The following is a 21338-nucleotide window of genomic DNA, read 5'->3' on the forward strand; positions in this document are numbered from 1 at the left end:
TTCAAACACGGTGCGAGCACCAAGACAAGACGCTGGCCAGCTGTGATGCAGTGACTCCTGATTTAAAGCCACTGTGCAAATGCTCTTCACAACCTGAAAGGAAAGAGCAAACAACGCTGTACTTTACAGTCGTGAAAGACAATCTACAATCTATTATATACACATTAAAATTATGTATGGGGATAGAATAGTGGTGGTTATGATGTTTGACTCTCAGCTGAAGGGCTCTGGGTTTGAATTCAAATGCCTGCAGTCTACCTGTAGACATCCTTGAGGATAATGCCAACCCCATTCCTACTGATTAATGACGAGTGTCTTTGGATAAATAGCATCCGCTAAAATAACTAAACATTAAATATATGATTAGGTATGTTGCACGCAATGTGGTATTTCCAGTATGGTAGCACAGAGCGATAAATCCAACGCACGACCCCATGAGGGTTATTGCCACCCTCTATCGCTCTAACGACTTTATCAGGACCATAACCAATGAAATAACAAGTGATTATATTACGAGGTCAAGGCTAAATCCCCCAGTGTGGAATGCACTGAATGGCAAAGTGCCTCCGAGGCCCTCCAGAGACTCCACAGCCAAATAGATGTTATTGGCATGCGGACCGCCATCCGTCATCCGCGGTGACTCACCCGGCGTGCCGTTAGGACCCACTTTCCTGCTGACTCATCCTCTTCTTCTTCAGCTCCTGCATCCACGAGGGAGAAGAGCCCGTCCTGTGGAACAGATTACAACAACAGACGTATCAACAGCAGCCCTTCCAAGACAATCACAAACACATTTCACATTTTAAAGTGGAAGTGTACCCCGAACATTATGACTTATTAAAAATTCATCCTTTTGTGGCTGATAGTTCTAGGAGGAAGGGGGGGGGGGTGATATCCCCATGGTGACGACCCCAGGAGACTTTGGGATATTTACAGCTGGCACGCGGTTGGTAGGAAATGGGTCCACACACCGTAGTGTTGTCCTATAAAAAACACATTAACCGCTGCCCCGAGGGGGCTTCCATGGCCTAAGAGTTCCCCTCTGGGCGTCGCCCGTCACTTCGCAGGGACGTCGAGAAGCAATCGGAAAAGTACAGGAAAGACATAGGATTTTTCATCCATTGTTTCAGATTTTCTGTTTTCTTTTAGTTACGGTGACATAATGCCTTTTTTGGTTCACTGGAAAGTTAGTAGTGATTGTGCTTGTAGTGGTGGTGGTGGCTGTGGTGGTGGTGGATGTGGTGATTGTAGTGGTGGCTGTGCGGGTGGTGGTGCCGGTGATGGGTGTGCTGTCGGAGACCCGTACCCGTCATCCTTGCCACCTATAGGGGGCAGCACCCGAGCCGCCCCGGGGAGCAGGGCGGCCGAACGCGGGGAGCGCATGGATGGAGAGGGGGTGAGAGCTGCTAGTTCTTCCCGGGCGGCTGCGGCCTTGTCCTTCACCGGTGTCGTTTCCATTCCTCCACCTCCTCCTCCACCTCCTCCTCCACCTCCGGTTTTCTTCTTCAACTGAGCCTACCAGATGAAAAAATTGAAACAAATACGAGGAGGCCAAACACACAAACACACATCACATCTTAGTAAATGAGGATTTATAGAACAAGATCTGATATGAGAATGAGGATTGGGGTTGTGATCACCCACCACCAGGGCTGAGTGACTGCTCTCTAAGCCAGGGAAGACGGGGCTCCGCTGGGAGGTGGGCGGGCCCTTCACACTTCTCTTCTCCTTCTCGTCCTCGTTTGACTCTGCGGTTTCCTCTAGAAGACAGAGAGCGAAATAAATCAATTTCAAACTGTTGTACCGACTGCTGGAGGGAGTTATGGTTTCCTACATCGACATTTAACACAAAGACGTCATGTTTGAGTTTTAATAAAGTAGGATGAAACCTAAACTCATGATTTCTCTGTCGATTTTTCTATGAAAAGGTTAAATACACATACAATAATAACAGCTATCTCTGTTGTAATCCTGACAATCATTGCATGACGATGATCTGCTGTACCTCCTTCACTTGGCAAACTTGAAAAAACCTTTGCTAGAATGAAGCCCTTATTTGCAGAAGAGACTTGCAGATGTCATTAACGCACGCACACGCGCACGCACGCACGCACGCACGCACGCACGCACGCACGCACGCACGCACGCACGCACGCACACAACACACACGCATGCACACACATACACACACATCACAGTCTCACATCCAATGTTTTGCCACGTTTAAAGCTATTTTGGCAAGAGGGTCGAGAGGTAGTGTAGGGCGTTAGTATGAACCTGTGTTGTCGCTGACTCTCCAGTCAGGGGTGGATGTGGAGTCTTCATTGAGGAAGACCCCGGGCGAGCTCTGACGTGTCCTGGGCCGACGTGTCCGCTGGCTCATCCTCTTCCTCAGCTCCGCCCTCGACCGCAGGGCCTTGTTGTCCAGTAGAGGGGCGGAGCTCTGAAAACACACACGCAGATATAAACATGAACAAAACACACATACTGTATATAAGCATGCATATACACGTGGAGCACTCCCACACACACACACACACACACACACACACACACACACACACACACACACACACACACACACACACACACACACACACACACACACACACACACGCACACACACACACACACACACACAAATATTCAGATACAAATTAACACACACACACACGCACGCACGCAGGCAGGCACGCACACACACACACACACACACACACACACACACACACACACACACACACACACACACACACACACACACACACACACACACACACACACACAAACAAATAAGGATAATATAACCTTTCCCATGTGCATTTACCCTGAAATGCCAGCAGACAATAACCAATTGCCTTAATTGGGACAAAAAAAATATTTGACACATGTTTCCATAAAACATGTTTCTAGATCTAGAGGGAAACAATGTGATCACCTAAAGTGAGATGAATGGCCACCCACCTCTGGGAAAGCAGGCCGCTCTGGTTCAGTACGGGGTTCAACACCATCAAATTCATCCAGGTGGATGTCCGAGTGAGACTCAAGGGCAGGTGTGGGGCTGACATGAAGAAGGGGGAGTTATAGACAACTTGATGGAGTGCACAGGACATTCAGGGTGATAACTGGGAATTTCGTATTTGTGATTTATTAGTTTTCTTTATTTTTCTGCTTTTTCTCTCACCGCTCCTCAGCCTTGCTGTAGGCTAACACAAGGGGGCGCTTGGCCACACTCTTGACTTCACCATGCTATCCACTGTTTGTTATTAGTTGTAATGAAAAACAATATAATATGATGTTCTTCATGATACTGTTTTCTTCAAAATTGTACTTTACTACCACATATGTACGCATTTACTACAGCATAAAATCAGACTTATATGAATAGAAAAAAATATTATTTTTGGTCACAGAGGCAATATGTTTAGTCAGCAAAACCTGCATCTATGTACTACAGCTGTAGGCGTCTCCATTTCAGATATTCATTGTATGTGCAATATAGCTATAGGGCTACTTTTTTGATGTGTTGCGTTCACTTCAAACCTTCTGTGGCTTCTTTGACTTGTTAAAAAGACACACCCTCAGAACAAAACACAGAGTAATACAATTGAACGTGTTTGGTCATGTCATACACTGTTGAAATCGAGTCCCTACCAAATTCCACGGTGCCCATGTAATATGCACAGCGAAGTCCATTGTGGGAAATTAAATCCAGTTCCCTACCTCTCAGCTTCAGACTCAGAAACGTCATCGTCATCGTCTTGGTCTTCATACTGCTGCTCAGGTTCGTTGTTGAGCAGAGCCTCATTGTCTAAACCATCCCCTTTCGCACTAAAACTATTCCACTTCTCCTGAAATGATGGAGGAAAAGAGAGTAAGAGAGAGTGATGTTGAAGGACAAATGGAGGAAAGAACAATATCGTTGAATGAAAGTTGAGAGTAATGAATGAAAGAGTTCACAAATTGTGAACGCTCACAATCATCCGATGTACAAGCATATATTTGCCCATACAAACACATATTGCTGTCATATTTGGTCAGTGCATTTACTAATGATGATATACTGAAGCTGTTGAGTTCAACTGGGTTGCGGGGAAGGCCAGCCTGAACCAAGAAGACTGGCTTCAGAATAATAGGAAGGAGTACCAGCCATGCATGCACCTTTTAATGAGCTGGTTATAGAGGGTAGGCAGTGCGTCGCACACACACGCACAGACACACACACACACACACACACACACACACACACACACACAAACGGTCACACACGCATCCACACACACACACACACACACACACACACACACACACACACACACACACACACACACACACACACACACACACACACACAAGCGCGCACGCACACACACACACACACACACACACACACACACACACACACACACACACACACACACACACACACACACACACACACACACACACACAAAACACAAGTTAATTCAGACACAGACACACACTGGCATTCACACATTCTAATGTACGGACACAAATACACGCCCAAAATTACACAACCATACACACACACCAACAAAACAATAAGCAACTCTGCAAACACTGATGCACAATCTTTTCAGCACACTTCATGTTTCGTTTTGTGAGAAAAACTAAACTATTTGTTTACTGCTGCCTGGATACAAAATAACTGCAGTGTAAAAGAAAGCATAACTTGTAAATACGTTCAATCTCCATGATTCATATCTTTCCACAGGCCACTATTTCCTTATGATCTGTACGAGCTGAGCCACCCGTAGCCTTATTTGCACCATTGCTCTTATCTGGCAGCACGGCATTGTGAATGAATGGTCCACTGACAGTGGATTTGCCTACCCAGGTACTCAATGCACAGAGAGAAATTCTGTTTGTCTACTAAAGGTGATATGCACACGTAAGATATTGCCCTGCAGCATTCAAAGCACTTTCCAATAATGAATCTGTCCTGCTTCTCTTTCAATAGATTCAGAAAGACGATTTATTCATGTTGTTGTAGAGTTTATGCAGTGTTTCTGCACGTAGTGATACGTTGCTGAATAATCTACAGCATCCCAAGATCGTCACAGTCTGTATGAAAAACTTGGTGTTCAGGGTGAAAACATGCATCTCACAATGGTTGTTTCAAATGTTTTGATTGCAATATGAATGGCTATTTCATTCCTTTTGCTTTAAAGTAAAATAAATACATGTCATTAATACAGAAACAGTCCTCATGCACCCTCACCTACCCCACCATATTTACTGAAACCGGAATACGCCACCACAATCAATATTTACAGGAGATGGGAGACGGGGGAGGGGGGAGACGGGTGCACACAAATACCCACAAGGCATTGTTTGTTTACGCTATTAAATTGCTCCCACACTCTGTAGTCGTGTATCAGAGACGCAGCGAGAGCTTAGCAATGAGGTGAGGGAGGTTTTGCATGAGCAACCTGTATAAAACTTAAATTTTAAGTCAAGGACATGAGTCACTAGGAATTATTTTCCCGCCTTTCTTTTAATAGAATGCTGAGGAACCTGGGTTGATGAGAGGAAACATTGCTTGATGCCCCGAGCATGAAAACGGGTCCGACACGAGACTAGCATAATCACTGGCGAGACTGTCAACAATGCTACAGGCCATTAAGGGAACAAGACGGATTATGAGGTGAAGAGACGACAACAACAGGCGGGTTTTTCCGCCATGTCTCCAATAGCAAATTAAACAGACATGGGTTTTAGAAGGAAACACACCCACAAAACCTGGTTTATTTAGGGACATGCAGCACACACAAACACACACACACACACAGACCCCCCCCCCCCCCCCCACGCACACACAGACACACACACACACACACACACACACAATGCCTGACTTATTCACACACACACTATTATATATTCCCATTAAGTGTTTCTCCTGGAGCTCAGCATCCGGTATAGTGCCTAAGGGGTCATCATATTTAAATATGATCGTGGTCTCTATTAATTCCACAATAGGTTGGTGGAATAATTATAGGGAATTTTATATTGAATCTACCTATTTATATTGTAATTCCAAGGCCAAAGAACTATCAGCCAAAATTCACCATGTGCCAAAAGCAGAAACAATATTTCTCATATGCTGATTAAATGACCTGCATTTGCCTCTCTGTGCTTCCTTCATTGTCTATTCACTACGGTCACCTATCAGTCAATCTTTACGATGCAGAAGCATGCTGATATTGAGCCGACCAGAGGGACAGAGCCGTGATGACCCTCCATTGGGACGTAACGGTCCGTTAAACTCTGAAATCTTACAGAGCAGGGGCCCGCAGCTCTCCTCCCGCAGCGCGGCAAGGGTCGCCGCGCTGCGAGCCGCCGCCGCAGGGACTTCCCGCTCGGGTCCGAGCTCTGTGGCGGCGACACCGCAGGGCTGAGGTCTTGGACTCTCTCCGCCTCCTCGTCCTGCTCCTCCTCTCCTGCCTCTTCCCCCTTGTGCGCCCGTCCTGCGGGGCCACAGAGGAGCCCCTGGGCCCCCAGTAAGGAGCGCCGCATGCCGACCACCCAGCCAGACACCTGCAGCCGAACGGAGGACATTTTCCCTCCCAGGTACTGCATCCCTGCTCCCTCTGTGAAATGGTCACCATGGAAACTGAGTGCCAAAGGGGGCGGGGGGGGGGGGGGTTGTAACTAAGCAATGTGTCTTTTTATGGTGGCTAGGATTTGCCGTTCCACGGAGCCCGCCGATATTGAAAGCACAATCGTCCTCTGATCGAAAGCAAACTTTTCGGTGTTGAGACTGTTCATGTCATCTTCCCACAGGGGAGTATCGTAAATCTTCTAATCCACAGCATGCCAGAAGATCACTCTCTCCTGCGTTGCAATCCATTCATTAAAAAACCCTCGAGCAAAAATGGACTTCAATGAAGTGAGACAAAAGGGAAACTAGGACCTTCCATTTGGTTCCGGAAAAAATTTCAACTCCAACTATGATCCCTGTGCCTCTGTTTCTGTTCAGGCAGGTTTCACCTCCCTTCATGCCCCTCTGTATACATCCCTCCAGTTTCCTATCAATTAAAAAGTGAGGAAAAAAATCTGCTGACAGGATGGTCCAGGACGGTCCTCTCCCCAAGACCTGAGCCAGGTTCCAATAAACATCCGACCCAATCTCAGGTCTGTGGAGGGACTTGCAGTGTCACTTACACTGTCCCTGCAGCCACACATAACAGGTTCACACAGATAATAAAAGCAGAAGTAGGGCTGCTCTTCAGGTGAGAGAATGATAGCTGGCTGGGTGGATAGAGAGAGTCTGTCTGGGACAACTGGTGTGTGTATGAGAGTGAATGAGTGTGTGAGTGAGTGAGTGAGTGAGTGAGTGAGTGAGTGAGTGAGTGAGTGAGTGAGTGAGTGAGTGAGTGAGAGAGAGAGAGAGAGAGAGAGAGTGAGAGAGAGAGAGAGAGAGAGAGAGATACATTTGTAGAGAGCCAACAAGACAGGGAAATCATTCACCAGAAAGGGGTGGAAATAGATGATAGAGTGATAGTGAAGAGGAAGTTTGAGGCAGCGAAGGAGAGACATTAATTTGGATGAGCAGAAAGAGAGAGAGAGAGAGAGAGAGAGAGAGAGAGAGAGAGAGAGAGAGAGAGAGAGAGAGAGAGAGAGATACATTTGTATTATATTTTATTTTATTATTACATTATTGTATTACAATTATTGTCCTTCTATCAAATGTTTCAATGTTCAACCATGAACGCCACACAACTTCATATTGATCGACAGAGAAAGAAAAAGAGGGCGTGAGCGAAAACGACAGAGAAAGAAAGATGAGGAGAAGGATAACAAGGAAGAGGCCTGATGTAAGTATAGTGCTCTCTACATGATCCCATTACGCTGTTTAGGCTGACTCACGCTCTACAAGACCCACCTATTCATTTGCCTAAGTCAGACACAGCGCCTCATTCTGGCGGATTTGGGTTTGCCCTTTTCACACCACACTTCCCCAAACATGGTTTCATTGAACTCATGCACACAATTTCCTGTTCCATGTGTTAGTTATTTGATTCCTCATTCATTATCTCTCTGCTATGAATATCTGTGAATCATCAAGGTGTGTAAGTAGAAGGAAATTGGAGTGAAACTACAGGGAGCAGCCACAGCACCGCCTAGTGGCCAAAATGGTTCCGTCTCACGGTTTATGAAATGGTGGGAAAATAAACAGTTCCACATCCAACCCTTTTGGTTTATCAGTAGTCTCAAATTACAATTCATGAAATGCAGAAAGCAAAAGACACCACAAACCGAGGCGCACTCTCTCACAGACAAAACAACCTTCGGATTACACACAGGTATGTATACACACCTGCCACGTGTGAAAATAGACTCACTCACACACACCCACACAGACCACACACACACACACACACACACACACACACACACACACACACCCACACCCACACCAACGCATAGACACATGGACACACAGAACTTTGCACAACACATAAATGTGGACACAAAGGGTGAGTGACAAAGGGAAAACAGTATCTCTCACAAGGTGAATGTCTGCCTTAATTCTATCAATCCTTCTCTGAGTCATGCAGCCAATAAATTAACCTGTTCATCCACATTGACACTTTAGTTAGCCTCTCGTTCCACTTAGAATACCACAGATCCTTAACATGATTTCCACTCGAGGTTGACACTCTGTAACTCGGTCACATTCTGAGGCCCGTCCAATCCAAAAGTGGACCCTCTTTCAATCATGCATACCCCAAATAAAATTGTCTTTTTTGGTTGTCTACCTCTTGACTTTCATAAGTCTGGACATTTAAAGCACTTTGATGAAATCCAATGAAGAGTGAAGGAGGCATGATTTTTTTTTTTATGAAAGCCTTGTAGCTCTCAGTTTCAAAGATTGCCAACAACACTCTTAGACAGATACGTAAGATTACTCATGTCCCAGCCCTCTCCTTAAACAAAAGAGTAAAAAGTAGATAACCTCAAGGTTAAAAACTCACACAAACACATACAAACAGCATGCACACATACAAAAAAAACACATACACATTCACAGTGCATGTGTGAATAAAATACGGGCTAATTCCCAGGAGCACTTTGATTCTCCACACCTGCTAGGTCAACAACATCTGTCGATGTCTATCTCTTGATGCATGATGCATTAGTGTTGGTTATATTGCATTGCATTCTTCTACCATTAATCATTAAACATCTACAGCACGCTCATTTGGCTTGCTTGCATACACAAACACCCACACCCACACCCACACCCACACCCACCCCCACACACACACACACACACACACACACACACACACACACACACACACACACACACACACATAAACCCAAACGCACAGCTATAGACACACACTCACACACACACACACACACACACACACAGCTTTTGTAATCATCTTGTGCAACAAGCTTTCAGGAGCAAATTGAGTTTGTTATATGTGACTTCAAGAGCAAGAATAACCAGTAGTTAGTTGGCATAGTTGGCAGCCCCAACTATGGGGCTGCCATTGTTACAGTGTCCTCTGTGTGTTTGCGAAGGTGAAGGGCTTTGGCTGACGGTTCAGCGAAGGTATAACCAGGTACATGTTCGCTCCTGCTCTGCTCTGTCAGTCTTGCTGCATGATTCTGCCTGCCACACAGCTTATAACCAAAAAAACAACACATCTTCCAGAATCTGCTGCCCATGGAGTTGTTATCACAGGACCAATGAAAGGAACCCAATGGTTCCCCAGTCCTGCAGTTCAAAGAGAGAATACACTCAGAATACACAAAGTAGGGATTTACCTTCAGCTCAGCCACTCCTCCTTCCCTCTCCTCCTTTTTCTCTTCATGCACCTCTTCATCTTCATCTTCCTCCACCACCTCTGCCTTTTTCTGCTCCACTGTCGGGAACTCATATGGCCTCCTCGGTTCCTCCTGGGGTTGAGGGACGAGGCACGGTATCAAGGGACGAGGGAGGACATCCGATTCCTTCAGCGGGTCTAGCTGCGGTGCTTGATGTGTCCGTGAGTCAACATCGGGGGCCCGGCGAACCCAGACATCTTCCAGCCCAGAGTCTGGCTCTGGGGTTTGGGGGACCCTACTCTTGGACCCCCATCTCCTAGGTGTGACGGAGAAGTCATCAAACAGAACTTCAGTGAAAGGCTTCTTGACCGAAAAGTCGTCAAAAGGAACTTCCAGTGGGCCCTCTGCCCTAAACGTTGGTTCAACGAGCAGCGCGGTCGGCACAGCCGATTTCTGACCCACATCTTCAGAGTCAAAGCTGATTAAGATGGCCGTGTCCACTGCGGGGCGCTCTCTATCTCTGACCGCCTGTTGCCGTGTCACTTCCTCCTCCTCGGCTTGCTTCCTCCTCGCTGCCTCCTCCTTTCTCTCCTGAGCTCTCTCTTCTTCTTCCTGCTGCTTCTTGATCCTTTCTTGTTCTTCTTGTAGTCTCTCTCTCTCCCTCTCTCTCCCTCTCTCCCTCTCTTCCTCTTCTCTCCTCCTCTCTGTCTCTCGAAGCTTCACCTCTTGTTCTTCGGCTCTCTTCCTGTCCAGCGCTTCCTGTGTCTGTCTTTCTCTCTCCTGCTCCTCCCGAAGTCTCTGCTGCTTTTGTCTCTCTCTTTCGCGCTCCTCTGCCTCCACTATCAGTCTGTCTCTTTCTCTCTTAACCTCTAAAATCCTTTCTGCCTCTCTCTCAATCCGTTCTGCCCTAAGTTGGTCCTCTGATCTTTCTGTTTCCTCCACTTCTCTCCTCCTGGCCTCCTCCCTTACCCTCTCTTCTTCTCTCAGTCTCTCCTCCATCTGCCTTGCCCGCTCTCTGTCCTCGTCTCTCTTTCTCTGTTGCATCAACTCCACCTGTCTTTCCCTCTCCATCGCTTCTTTTTTCAACCTTTCTTGTACGAGTTCCTCTTCCCTCAATCTCTCTTCCATTTTCTGCCTCTCTCGCTCTTGCTCTCTCAGTCTCTCCTCCAACCTCAGTCTCTCTTTCGCTTCCTCTCTCAACCTTTCCTCCACTTTCTGTCTCTCTTTCGCCTCCTCCCTCAGTCTCTCCTCCAACCTCGCTCGCTCTCTCTCTTCCACTTTCAATCTTTCCTCCAATGTCTGTCGTTCTTTCGCCTCTTCTTTCAATCTCTCCTCGTCTCTTTGTTTCTCTATTTCCTCCTCTTTCAATCTCAACTCTTCTCTCTTTCTCTCCCTCTCGGTCTCCTCCGCTTGTAATCTCTCCTCTACTCTCTTTTTCTCTCTCTCCTCTTCTTTCTCTTTCTCCTCTTTTCTCAGTCTCTCCCTCTCGGTCTCCTCCGCTTGTAATCTCTCCTCTACTCTCTTTTTCTCTCTCTCCTCTTCTTTAAATCTCTCTTCTCTCTGTATCTCCCTCTCTCTCTCCTCCGCTTGTAATCTCTCCTTTACTCTCTGTTTCTCTCTCTCCTCTTCTCTCTGTCTCTCCCTCTCTCTCTCCTCCGCTTGTAATCCCTCCTTTACTCTCTGTTTCTCTCTCTCCTCTTCTCTCTGTCTCTCCCTCTCTCTCTCCTCCGCTTGTAATCTCTCCTTTACTCTCTGTTTCTCTCTCTCCTCTTCTCTCTGTCTCTCCCTCTCTCTCTCCTCCACTTGTAATCTCTCCTCTGCCCTCTGTTTCGCTCTCTCCTCTTCTCTCAACCTCTCCTCTTCTCTCTGTCTCTCCCTCTCTCTCTCCTCCGCTTGTAATCTCTCCTTTACTCTCTGTTTCTCTCTCTCCTCTTCTCTCTGTCTCTCCCTCTCTCTCTCCTCCTCTCTTAGTCTCTCCTCTTTTTTCTGTCTCTCCCTCTCCTCTTCTCTCTGACTCTCCCTCTCTTTCTCCTCCTTTCTCAATCTCTCCTCCTCTAACTGTTTCTCCTTCTTTCTCATCTCCTCGTCCCGCCTGACCCTTTCTCTGTCTTCCTCTAGCTCTCTCTCTTTCTGCTTCAACCGCTCTCTCTGCGCCTCCTCCTCCTCCTCCTCCCTCTGTCTCTGTTTCTGCCGCTCCGCCTCTTTAAACGTCTCGTTCTCTCGAAGTCGCTCTTCCATCCGTGTCACCTTCTCTTTCTGCTCTTCCCTTTGTTTCTGCCACATAAACTCCTCATGCTTTTCCCGCTCTTTCTCTTTCTCTATTTTGATCGCCTCCTCCGTTGGGCCGTCGTGGCCTTCATCCTCGGAAAGGTCTTCCTCCTCTGCGCTGGACTCGGGTTCGGACCCCAGGAGCACCGGAGGTTTGCCGTCATCCCTCTCCACGGTCCCAAAGCGAACCGACCGACGCAGGGTCCTGTCCTTCAGTGGGTTGGCTCGGTGGGCTTCCGCGGAGCTGGGGTCAGAGAGCACAGCTGCACTGTCAGACACGCCGTCCTGGACGGGTTCTAAGGACTTATCTGTGGAGCTTTCTGGGGTTTCCTTATCAGGAGAAGTACTCTGGGGTGTCTCCACGGGATCATCTAACGGCTTTGCAGCTGATGAGACCGCTGGAAGTAGATCTGCAGTCTCCTCTGTGGACATCTCTCTTGGTGTATTTTCTTCCTTGGGAGGGTCGATACTGTCGAAGCTGTGGAAATACATTTTTATGTTAAAGTTGGCCCAATAACATTTTCAACAGATAAATATTAAAATATACTGTATATAAGATATCTAGATAAGAGAACGGAGACCACTTACTCTTTTGTAGGAGTTTTAGTTTGAGGTTGGACAATATTGTCTGTGTCTGCATTCGTCTCCAATGCCCAGTTTTTAATTCTGTCTTTGACCGCTGCTCCTGTTTCGTTTGATTGGGTGACAACTGGTGGCTCCTCCCTTTTCACAGCTACCTCAGGTCTCGATGATGAGTCAAAAAGCAGATTGATTCTACGTTTTATACTGCTTCCCCCTGTTCTGTCCTCCTCTGCTTCCACCTTCAGCACCTCTGCGTCCTTTTCACTACTCGGTTGAACTACAGTTGGGTTTATCTTTTCTGGTTCGACGGCAGACGTTGGCAGTTTTCCTACGTATTTACCTCTGGTTGTTTGGGGGGGCAGGGAGGGCAGAGGCTGGCCACCTGATTCAAATTTCATAGTGAGCTCCATTGACAAGCGGTTCCTGACCAGGCTACGCTTGCTTGGTGGATCTTGGGACGTTGGGCTGAGAGGGTTCTTTGCGTTGGCTTCGTCTTTTAGTTCTAAAACGCCCGTGGAGGCCTTGGGGCGCCTTAGGGTGACAGCAGACTTCGGGATTGTGTTGGGAGGGGTCGTGTCCCTTTGGGCGGGCTGGTCCACTACAGGGTGGGTCTTGGGTTTGGTGGGGTCCGAGGTTGCCGCAGCCGAGGTGGTGTCTGGTACCTTCTTCTCATCTTTCACAGTGATTTCTCCACTGATAATTACTTGTTCTTTAACAGGGACTGATAGAGGGGCGGTCTTGTCATCTTTAGTGATCTTCAGGGGTTCTTCAGCAGGGCTGCTCACAGGGCTTCTCTTTCTTTCTATCGGGCGAGGCGTCGGCAGCCCGCTGGCTTTAGGAACACTCGCCGAGTCGGACGTGTCACTTGGCCGTGAGGCAGACCCCTCCTCTCTTTTCCCCTTCAAAGCGGAAGATTCTCGTGTTGGCTTTGCGTCAGTGATGGCTGGACTGGACTGCGGCACAGCGCTGGGCTCGGGTATGGCGGCCCCGCGGAAGAGGTTCTTGATGGAGACTCGAGACGGCGATGACGGAGAAGACGGGACAGTGGTCTTTGGGGCGTTGATGGAGCGGAGGGTGGTGTTGCGCTGCAGAGAGAAGGGCTTGGGCGTGATCAGGGGTTTGGATAGCGGCCCGGCTCTCAAGGAGCCCCCGTAGGAGCTCTTCTTCTCCCCGTCCGCAAGCCCCGAGCTGGGCTGGCCCTCCACGCGAGAGGCCATGGCTTTGGTAGAGACACCTGGTGGTCGGATGAATTGGATGGAGCAAAGAAGAGAGAAGGGAGAAGGGAGAGTGTGTTACAACGAGGACATCAATGCATCAATGCGAAAAACACGAAGCAGGGAAATATCACACCGCTTAAAAATAAGCTGATAATAGAACAACCTGGAAAAAGTTAGTAAAAGTTTTGAATAGTATTCGATTTTTCTTGAAATTAGCTACGACATGTGATGAATAAATAAAGATGAATAGACTACTTAAATCAAACTTTCTGTCCACATATGATATGGGATTTTGGCGTTGGAGAATTGTATTCTCACTGTAATGCAATGCATTATTTAGCTTCATGATCCCTTAGAGATTTCCATGTAGACAAATATGCCGTTTGGAAAATTTGGAGGAAATGTAGCAGTTCAGTCCTGTTTCCTTATCAGAACATAGGACTTAACTAGGACGAGGGTACATGTTTCTCTCTGTCAGCCAGTGAAAGTGGAGGAGTGTCTAATTACACCGACCCCAATGTCTGTGTGAAAAGCAATAATAGGCCTAACAACCAAATATTTATAAACTGAACCATTCATGGCGTCTGGTTTTACCAGTGGTGGGTAAACCGGTCAATCCACAGTCACACAACATTGTTCAATAATATTTAGGTGTTGGCGTCATCAGCCACTTGGAGTTTCTCTCAACATATCAATAGGTTATGTCATAGTTATTAGAATTGGCCCATTTCGTTTCATTGCATAAAAAGATGGTCCCGATGGTAGGGCTTTACGAGCACATTTCAAATGATGTATATTGACACATAACTAATAAATATAACTATCAGCTTGCAGCGCATGAAACGAATCTCCTGCCAAGTCAACGACGGCAGTCGCCGCTGGCCTTTGAGCTCGTTTTATTTGCTTGTGTTCAACGTATGCCGCAGTGTGTCAACGTTTAAGCACATTGAGCTTTTATAGGCTATATGTAATAACAGGCCAACATCATTCTCGACCTCATAAGATTAATAACAAGGTCGAGGACCCATCAACGAATACATCAGCATGTATGTTTATTGCAACTTGAGTTTATTTAAGGTTGCAACTCAACCACAAGGTAACACAGCCGCTTGTGGATATGGGCTCCTTAATAAGTTACTGAGTGGGTCAACAATAAAGTCGCTATCAGTGGACGCGGTGGCTCAGCGTCCCACGGGTCCCAGCGGATGATTGGAGCAGAGCCATAATGTCACCCTTGAACAAAGAAAGGGAAAGGAGGAAATGCAAACGACGATATTTTTGCCAGATTAAACATGATCATCTGGAATAATCTGAACCTATTGTTTGGTTAGTCTCCATGTCCTGCTGTAACGTGTTTTTTTGGGGGGTCCAAGATAACTTGATTTAGCCTACGCGTCGCCTGTTTTCAAAGAGGTGAACTGGCCAACCACTTTTTGTTTTGCGACTCCTGTTTGGTAAAATATAAAGTGTGTTATTACCTTTTGGGTTTCACGCGGTCATCCAGGGGAGAATGCGAAGGGAAACCGGGAGCAGGCCAGCGAAATGTCAGACAGCGGTTCTCGGATCTCAGATCACAGAAGACCAGGTTGTAGGAAGTAAACGGGAGAGAGGAATCACGTCTTGCTCCTTGTTGTGTGCAACTCTTCTGGATACGGCTATCCAATAGACACTCCCTCCTCTTCAAGGCAAACCATGCCGCTCACCAGACCCGACCAACAGGTTCCTGCTGAAGTGCACCATGCACATTTATGGCACCGAATCCCCGATATATAATTTATGTAAAAGTTGGTGCAGATGGCTCTGCTCTATTCAAACGTGCAGTGATCCGTTCCAGCTGATTTGCATCCCCCTGCATGTGTCTTTCTCTGGGAGCGTCACCTGTTTGTCCAAACCACCAGAAATAAAACATTGACTAGTTGCGTCGGGAGCAGAGGGAGATCGAGTTGAAAGAAGATTTATATTCCCACACATTTGCACACAACCAGTAGGACTTCATTATGCCTACAACACAAATGGCGGGAATGGAATTGCCTCAAGACAGATATCCCGAATTCCGACGTTTATTTTGGAGCAGTCTGACGTGTGACTGGGAGTAATGTGAACTGGATGGCACCTTGCACACACGCATGTAAAAGTCAAGTGACTTCGCCCTCCAGTGGATGTTTAAAGATGTTTCCGCGTGCACCCACTGTCTTCCTACTTTGGGCTTGCTGGGCCGGGCGAGTTGTCATGGCAACTGTTCAGCATGTGCTACAAAAACAAGAGCTTGACCACATTTCACCGCCCCCCCCCCCCCCCCCCCCCCCCCTCTCTCTCTCTCTCTCTCTCTCTCTCTCTCTCTCTCTCTCTCTCCCTCTCTCTCCCTCTCTCTCTCTCTCTCTCTCTCTCTCTCTCTCTCTCTCTCTCTCTCTCTCTCTCTCTCTCTCTCTCTCTCTCTCTCTCTCTCTCTCTCTCTCTCCCTTCCTGTGTCTTCCCCCTCCCATCCTCCACCCCCTCGCGTCCCCCGTCCCCCCCATCATCTGCGACGCCATCTTCTCGCGTTTAGAGCAAGAGCGAAGATAAGACGCAAGACAACCGTAGACTCGACTCGAGAGGACCGCCGTGTGTCATGATGAGCGGAGCCAAAGCCCGCAGCGATGCGCCTGTTGCTGACAACACCGTCTCTGGTAGCAGCGGCAGCAGCGCGCTCGGGGTCGGAGGCAGCGCCGCCGCTCCGCCGCGGGAGCGCAAGTCCAACGGAGGGGTTCTGAAGAGGCTCAGGTCCAGGAGGGGCCAGGTGGAGAGCAGGCCGGTGACTGAGGAGGACCTGCGGACCCAGAGTGGACAAATCACGGCGGACGAGGTGCTGGGACTGCGCGTCGCCACTCGGGGTAGGCTCTGTGTCACACCGTGTCTTCTCTGGGTTGGTTGTTATTGAAATGCATGTGGTGGCTTGGGCTTGTTCAGACTCGGAGTGAGTAATGTAGTGACAGACGTCAAGGCGATTATCAATGCCGTCTAACTTAAGGATTGTATTAACGTTGAACAGCGCCTTTAGGGTATGGTAAATGTGAATGTCTTTGCATCGAGCTCAGTATCGCCTACTATAGGTAGCCTCCAGGTTTATTGATTCACTGTGGGAAATAATCTCATATTACAACGTTATAATTTGCTTTTACACAACACCAGTTTCTTCTTGCAACAACGCAGTGTTGTTTGCTGTTACTCTGATATTTTAAAAAGTATTTGAGATTGCTTTATAAATCAGTCATAAATAATATACCACGTAAGAATCACTCTCAGGTATAACTGGAATAACACAAACAATCAACAATTGATTGTTTATGTTATTCCAATTGAATTTCTTAATCCTGAATGATCAGGGCTTTGATTATTCAGAACAATAACAAAAGTCTCTCAATGTTTCTTTAAAGTGGTTTTGTTGTGTGCGTGGGTGTGTGTACATACACCTGTCAGAGAACATAAACACTGCCTCACAGTAACTTGATGTTGAGTAAAACCCGTCACACTCTTGTCATCTCTCCTCCAGGGTATCTCTGTAAACCAGAGGAGAACGTCTACAACATTGACTTTGTACGATTCAAGATCAGAGACCTGGAGACAGGCACCGTTTTGTTTGAGATCGCCAAGCCTCCAAATATGGGTATGCTGTCTGGACACATTTCCTGTGCCTTTTCTATTTTATATGTCGTCTCCGGTATGGTATCGTTTATGTTGGGCCTTACATTCTAGTTCTCGCCTACTGTTATCTAAAGAGCCCTTTTAACCCATACATCATGTGGTGTGGACCCTCCCACGTTTGAGGGTCCTTCTCCAGCTGTATGATAGACAGGTCAACCCCAGCCTACCCGTCGACACAGTCCATCAATCAATTCTTTCTAGCCTGGATATGAACACCCTCCCCTTGTGATGTCACAAAATTGACTGACCTCTAGACAACGTCAGTCCACCACTGTCCCCTGGTGGTATCACAGGGGGCCTTTGTATAATCACTGATGTGTGCGCCGTCGGTGTGACGTCCTGCTGTGCGTTGTGTTTCTGCCAGAGGAGGACCAGGAGGGCAGGGACGTGGACCTGAGTGCTGGTCGCTTCGTCCGCTACCAATTCACCCCTGCCTTCCTGAGACTGCGCACCGTGGGTGCCACGTGAGTACCACCACCCCCCCTGCTGACGTGAGCCCTCTGTGGCCCTGGGCGTCTCTGATGCCCACGGCCCGGGGCCATTATTAACATCAAGCATCCATGCGCAAACCAATTCAACTTCAACACTCGATTATTCATTTGGGAATTCAATTAGTGGGAAAGTGTCCGAACTCCCAGTACAGGGCAGAACAAGCACAGGACAAGCTGAACAAAACAACAGCAACCACATACAGGTGTGGCTTAGAAGCCACGTCCCCCAGTAGGGTGAATGTCCGTCCGAAGGTGAGTTTCCAGGTGTCCGGGAGGTCGGTTCAAACCATCCACTAGCTCTCCTTCGTATTGAGTAACCAGACTACAACAACAACACCAACACAGACAATTCTGCTCCACCCATTTAATGCTATTTTTGCCTGAGGCCTTTTCTCTCTCTGTCTCCCTCTCCAACAAACCGCACAGTGTAGAGTTCACGGTGGGAAGTCGACCCCTGAACAACTTCCGCATGATCGAGAGGCACTACTTCCGCGAACACCTGCTCAAGAGCTTTGACTTCGACTTCGGCTTCTGCATCCCCAACAGCCGCAACACCTGCGAACACATCTACGAGTTCCCCCAGCTGTCTGAGGCCCTGGGTGAGCACCATGGCTGCCCCGGGCAGAGCCACACAACGGCGCCTCACCTGGGCTTTGGTCATATAAACACTATGTTACCCTAGGTTACAGCGCAGGCTGTCCGAGGCTCTGGGTGAGGCCACTGCTGGCCTGAATTACTAATGGGGGACGCAGGAGATTGCTGGCATATTTGATGTTTTGAAATATTGAAGAGTATGTATACAAACCGACCCCATTGGTATCTCTCCGTTAAAGGTGATTCTTAGGCAGCGTCAAAGACGTTTCTTTGTCCATTGAAATCAATCAATTTCAATCAATGTACAAAGAATGCTGATGTCAGCATCATGTATGAGGGAAAGTGGTGTGTTGACGCTAGCGTGAGCTATCGAGTGTTGAAGCTCTGCGATAGTTTGGATTAGTCTGAGCCATCAGACGTACCCTGTCCGGGAGCTCAGGAGCTCCTTCCATTTAATATCCCAGTGGCGTTTCCCAGCCGGGAGAGGAGTTGATGGAACGCTTCTAAGACGCCACGCTGATGGCTCTGATGAGCGTGCAAGGGACCAGGTGCAACACGATGTACCTTTTCAGCGACGGAAAACGGAGTCACGGCCAAAAAGTAGTTTGGAACCACTGGGTTACACAGTATGCATGCAACACTCTGGAGACGTTGTCAGCAACAACAGTCACGATCAACTTGACTCATCACTTGTAATCCAAGATTGACCAAAGCCTGGTTCAGCCCACAGGGACGGCTACACCCCTGGAGATAGCAATTGTTGTTGTTTTTTTAATTGGCTGAAATTGAAGCCTGCTGCTGTTGCTTGCCACATGAAACAGGGTTTGGTTGCTTTCCAAAGCTGTAATCATATATTTCTGACCTAAAGGACAGAGTGATAGAGAGAAATCCTAATTTAGAAAATCTAAAAGGTATTATATCTCCCAAATAAACATGTTGGCGGCATAGGCATAAAAACGCAATCTATTTTTAATGTTCTCAACAAACAACAAATGAACCAATTAACTAGTATAGCTTATGTGAGGGCCAACATGCTATAGGTAATATTTGTTAAATGAATGTAGGATACAAACTGCTATCACAGCTAGCAATGTAAGGGAGCAGCTATCATGTGGGTATTCGTTGCTTACTGCAACACAGGCAGAACACCATAATTTATGACATCAGGCAGACCGTCGCTGACGTTGGGTGCAATGGGTGCATTTCAAATGTAAATGCTCTGTAACCCAAGCTGACAGCCGCCCTGCTTTCCGCTCTGAAGTTACACTAGATGAGTTCAGCTCAAGATAATTGGGCACCTCTTCTTCTTCTTCTTTTTTTTTCCCCCTCCTCCCGAAGTAAATGGTGCGGTGAGTCACCGCTGATCCGATGGCTTCCTTCCTACGCTCGCGAGCCGAAGGTCCCCGATGGGGGCTCCCAGCAGACGGGAAGGAGAGAACTTCTCTCTTCCTAATGTTTTTTTGCGTCTTGTCTTCGCAGTTCGTCAGATGGTGGAGTGTCCCTACGAGACCCGCTCTGACAGCTTCTACTTCGTGGACAACAGACTCGTCATGCACAACAAGGCTGACTATGCCTACAACGGTGGCCAGTAATACCTGCCGGCCCTATCAGACGAGTAGGCAACCATGCACGTACCACGCACCCTTGGGCACGCTTGTCTCCACGTAGGCGCTGCTTATGCCCAATGCACCAATGCGCACACGCGCACACGCACACACACACACACACACGCGCATATACGTGCACGTTCACATACACACAAATGCAGAACACACCGGAAGTCACCGAAGTTGGTTCTTGGTATTTTTTGGACAATTTCTCGTGTATAGCAACTGAATCTGCTGTTGTTTCACTTGTGAGAAGTAAAGGGGACCACTTATTTTCTGTGTTTGTGTATGTGTGTGTGTGTGTGGGTGTGTGTGTGTGTATGTGTGTGTGTGTGTGTGTGTGTGTGTGTGTGTGTGTGTGTGTGTTAATGTGTGTGTGTGTGTGTGTGTGCGGGTGTGTCAGTGGGATGGGGGTAGAGCTAGAGGGGGGGGGGGGGTAACTTTGTTAAAATCAAAAAGCTAGCCTAATTATTTTCGTTACCTCCTTGATCCCCCCGCCACACACACCCAGCCACAAACACACACACACACAGGCGCTCAGTGTTTTTTCATAAGAAGCTGTTGTCAAAGTAAGCGGTTTCCAATTCACCTTTTTTGGGCGTGGGAGGAGGAGGAGGTGGAGGAGGAGAAGGAAAGTGACTGTCAACACATAACCACTGCTGTCAAACACACATGGACTCTCCTGTGACACGCTGTCTTTGTCTTGCGTTGTCATTCCCCCTGCCCCTCCAACCCATTTTGTTCCCCAACGACGTGCCGTATGAGATTTATTCATGTTGTTCTGTTCTATCTGGTTCGCAGCAAAATGGGAGCAAAATGAAAGGACACCATGTCCTCAATTGTAAGATACCCTACACCCCATCGCAAATATAATACTTGAGAGATACTTACAATGATGGACGTTAGAGCACATTTCGGTTCAGACCAAATTTTCAATAAATTCCAATGGAATACCCAAGGAAATTTGGGTATCTTGTGTTTGTTTGTTGTTTTTTTATTAAAATTGCCCTATAATGCTAGTGTCACGTTGGCGTCTCGGGCAATTTGAGTAATTGTTCTAGTTAGTGCATCCTTTTGTCTTGTGCTTTGAA

General features: G+C 47.5%; 2 protein-coding genes across 2 annotated transcripts; one reads left to right on the plus strand and one right to left on the minus strand.

The window, feature by feature from the left end:
• Positions 1-2: 2 nt before the first annotated feature.
• Positions 3-15970, minus strand: tnks1bp1 (tankyrase 1 binding protein 1). The gene is made up of 10 exons (XM_056606231.1): positions 15353-15970; positions 12664-13891; positions 9808-12553; positions 3724-3851; positions 2965-3061; positions 2278-2443; positions 1645-1760; positions 1307-1515; positions 646-729; positions 3-93 (listed from the first exon to the last, which is right to left on the minus strand). Exons 2-9 carry the CDS (start codon positions 13872-13874, stop codon positions 657-659), a joined length of 4746 nt encoding a protein of 1581 aa, XP_056462206.1. The 5' UTR covers positions 13875-13891; positions 15353-15970; the 3' UTR covers positions 3-93; positions 646-656.
• A 421-nt stretch (positions 15971-16391) lies between these two features.
• LOC130402070 (protein unc-119 homolog B-like) lies at positions 16392-20578 on the plus strand. The gene is made up of 5 exons (XM_056606167.1): positions 16392-16744; positions 17404-17517; positions 17920-18019; positions 18473-18645; positions 20120-20578. The coding sequence occupies exons 1-5, from the start codon at positions 16483-16485 to the stop codon at positions 20230-20232; spliced, it is 762 nt and encodes a 253-aa protein (XP_056462142.1). The 5' UTR covers positions 16392-16482; the 3' UTR covers positions 20233-20578.
• Positions 20579-21338: the final 760 nt, after the last annotated feature.

Source organism: Gadus chalcogrammus, chromosome 13 (genome assembly GCF_026213295.1).
Source record: "Gadus chalcogrammus isolate NIFS_2021 chromosome 13, NIFS_Gcha_1.0, whole genome shotgun sequence".
Classification (NCBI taxonomy): Eukaryota; Metazoa; Chordata; class Actinopteri; order Gadiformes; family Gadidae; genus Gadus; species Gadus chalcogrammus.